A 3,646-nucleotide genomic window follows, 5' to 3' on the forward strand; every position below is an offset into this window, starting at 1 on the left:
GAATTGTGTGTACTTGTTTCCAGGGAATTGACTTGCAGGAATTTGAAAATCAACTCGATGAGCTTGTGTCCCGCATGGATGCACTGACAGGCTTCTGTGTGTACCCTGCGTTCCACCCGGTGGTTTCCACTTCCTGTCTGGATGGTTACAAACACGCTTTTGTGGGTCCTTTATATCTGTTGGTTAACTTTTAACACACATGGCTGCAAAATAATCGACTCTGACTCTTACTCAATGGATTTTCAGAAACAATGTCAACAGGTTGACACCATACACCCATTTCCTCAGTTTTAATCATGTTGACTTGGCTGTCTGAAATATCTCTAATGATTACAGGTCGCCTGTTAATATTTGGCACACTCGAGGATGATCAGTAATTTCAATAGAAACGTCCTTCATGTTGTGAATCACACCATTGTGTTTCCCAGAAGGGATGGTTGAACAACACTCAGTTCAACCAGCGACGCTTCAAAGCCAAGCCCCAAAGGTCATCGGCTGACTGCGTTGCCATTGGAGGAAGACTATTTGACCTGGAGACTGGTCAGCATGTCCCATGCAACCCGGATAAGGCCGACTATTCACCATCCTTATCAAGAGGCCATTCCTTTGGGTAAGGGAACAGTCTTTATGAAAGTGATTCGACGAGGTAGGGTCACGTCACTTTCTGATTTTGATCTGAATTGCTTTAGGTTGTGTATTTGTAGTCGATAGGTATTTGGACAAATGTTTGAGCTCATACCATTGAGTACAAAGAAAAACGGATACATAAATGATAGTAACTTAAAGGAAGAATGTAATAATAACAATGAAGCTTCAATTTTACAAAAGTTTGAATTTGATGGAAAATGCATTTCCAGCATGAAAGTTTGTGTCAATAAATGTTCAATGGTAAATAATTATCGGTTAATTCAATTTGCTGTCGATGTCATTTAATTACTCATGAACATGGGAATACAAACATAAAACGAAGGTGTTAGACGACTCAAAACAAGAATCTTGAGAAAAACATCTCTTCGTGGCCTGTGCGTGAATTGATGCTCAAACGAGCTTGGATTGACAACAGGAAGTAGAAATGATGTTCATTGAGCACAACTTGCTCGTGACATGTAGAGCGTCCCTGATGCTGTGTGATCCTGAGAAAATGCAAACCAGGTGCACACTGTGCATTCTCGACCCAACTATAAACTTCCGTGTTGGTACCTCTCAGGCAAGGCTTCGCGTTGCAGTGTGTCGCATCCCTCAACGGATGTGAAGCTGACGACCGACTGTCTCTACCAGAATTCATTTGTGGACTGTAAAGATTGCAAGGCATCTTTGGAGAGTAGGCATGTTACTGCAGGATCCCTGGTCAAATTCCAAAATTTATTGACATTGAGATTACCGAATCGTAGGTCAAGACAAGACTTTCAAACTACTGACTTGTGAAGCCAACGAGTCCTTTTGCACATGCTCCGTGTGTTCGTTCTCAGTGACTCGCTTTTGATAGTGGGGATAGTTTTAACCTGCCATTGCTGGCGTGAAATCGGTGATTCAAATCGTCTTTTAAAAACATTTCTCAACATTTAAACAAAAAGGGTGGCAATTTCAAAATGGTTAGCCATCATTATGGTGTTCCTAGATGCAAATCGGACTCACGGAAATGGAGGAATACGAGAAATATCCGTGGAAACGAGGTGTCGAGTTCACACCATTTCCTGTTGATACAAGCGAACATTGGCAATTACGCATGTGTGTACACACACACACACACACACACACACACACACACACACACACACACACACACACACACACACACACACACACACACACACACACACACACACACACACGCACACACTTCTCCTTCGAGCAATAGATGTAAAAATCTTGTATAATTTCTCTTGTGGCCCCAGAACCAACTAAACCATATATTTATAACAGTTCTCACCTCACTCCCCTTTCCTAAATATGATTAATGGTAAATATCATCATTGTAAACTTATCTTGTACATTCACAAGCCCCAGATATCACCTTCCTATCGGTATTCAGAAACCAGATATGGGGTCTCCCTCCCTCCACGTCTTACGTTGTGCAGAGGTGCACCCATTTATCTCGGGTCCATCTCCAAGTATTTTCAGCTTCTTTTAGAAGGTCTGTGAGCCATTTTGGTTATAATCCTTTCCGCACACACATGATACAAGTTCACATGCCCCGTAGATCGCTGTTTCTAGGGGTTTCTGTACATGCACGCCGAGCATTCTGGGACAGATTATATCATTTCGAAAGTCCCATATTAGCAATGATTTCACATAATGGGAAGCTTTGCACCAGAGACCTGATGGAGGTGGTCAAATACTTCAAGATAATTATCATTCTTAGTAAAATGGAGATGTCAGGCGAATTTGATGAGATGGGGGACAGAGACTTTCAACTAAAGAAGCTGCTGATTAGTGATGGAGAGCTCGAGTGGATACATGGGGTAACAACTGAAGATAAAGTGTTCACTCCAGTCTCTTCACTATGTGCACTGACATTTTAATAATTTATATTCTTTAAATTGTTTTAAAGTCTCAGTGCGTTTCTATTTAATCTAACATTTGTTCTCTTTCAGGTGCCAATTACCTGTGCACCTGCTCACTATGCTGGAGCTTGACTTTGAGCTGAATTTGGAGGTCAACCCAGTCTGCAGCAGTTGTTTGAACAAATCTAGTGACGTCACTTCAAGCTCTTCTCTCGGCCAAAGCCAGTCGAGTGTCTGCAGCACAGAAAGTGTGGGGTTCTCCTCGATGTCCTGCTGTTCGGAGTCGAATGACAACAAACCTCTTCCGAGCCTCTGCGTTGCATGTGTAAAGTGGCCTGCAATTAAAAATCCAAAATCAAAACGAGATTGGAACACCGCTGCTTGTCTGGAACCAGAACCTCCAAGTCGCTTGAGTAATCCATCGTCCAAAGGAGTTCATTTGCCAGAAAAATATTCTCCGATTAACAGGACATTTCCAAAATTGTACCATAAACAGCGACGACCATTGAGGCGGTCCCATGCCATGACAGTCCATCGATTACCCGATCGAACTGCAACGAGAATTCCCGGGGATGCTGTGAAACATTCAAACAATTTGATCACCGTCGTCGAGGTGCATCAACAATCCGCGACCGAGTCACAGGATCACGGATGGGTTGAAACCTCAGATTGGCTCCAATCTTGTACCTCTTCACACTGTCTGAATAAATGATAGCTCGATGAGACGAGGCGCAAGTGCAGTGCATTTAAAGAGGAAGTCCCCAGAGTTCAGGACCATACTCGGTAAACTCCCCAAAGTTTTCCTCCAAAAACACAAGTTGAGGCGATTGAAGAAGATGATGAAATTTGGGGAAATAACGGGTGAAAAGGATGAAACTAGCATTGGAAACATTATATATATATATATATATATATATATATATATATATATATATATATATATATATATATATATATATATATATATAAATGACCGTTTTTACAGCCATTTTTCCCTGCTGTGCAGGGGTTTGGCTTTTTCTTGAGGCAATGTTTTTATGGCCGGATGCCCTTCCTGACGCCAACCCTGGTCGCCTCTTACGACACACAGGGATATGGTACACCTATTCTAACCGGGGCATACACCGGGACCAGTACACTGG

At 42.3% G+C, this 3,646-nt stretch overlaps 1 protein-coding gene across 4 annotated transcripts in view; it reads left to right on the forward strand.

The window, feature by feature from the left end:
* LOC147029241 (polycystin-1-like protein 1) overlaps positions 1 to 3,391 on the forward strand; it is a 176,891-nt gene extending 173,500 nt beyond the window's left edge. For 3 of the 4 annotated variants that reach the window (XM_085876417.1, XM_085876414.1, XM_085876416.1), the window contains 3 exons: positions 24 to 161; positions 429 to 610; positions 2,595 to 3,391. In XM_085876417.1, the coding sequence (XP_085732543.1) occupies positions 24 to 161; positions 429 to 610; positions 2,595 to 3,216 (942 nt within the window). In that variant the 3' untranslated portion in view covers positions 3,217 to 3,391. Of the gene's footprint in view, positions 1 to 23; positions 162 to 428; positions 611 to 1,618; positions 2,545 to 2,594 lie in introns of those variants that run through there. The other variant, XM_085876418.1, reaches the window with a different exon arrangement.
* The last annotated feature ends 255 nt before the right edge of the window (positions 3,392 to 3,646 follow it).

The sequence above is a fragment of the Eptatretus burgeri genome, chromosome 4 (genome assembly GCF_056783735.1).
Source record: "Eptatretus burgeri isolate ZD-2024b chromosome 4, Ebu_testis_v1, whole genome shotgun sequence".
Classification (NCBI taxonomy): domain Eukaryota; kingdom Metazoa; phylum Chordata; class Myxini; order Myxiniformes; family Myxinidae; genus Eptatretus; species Eptatretus burgeri.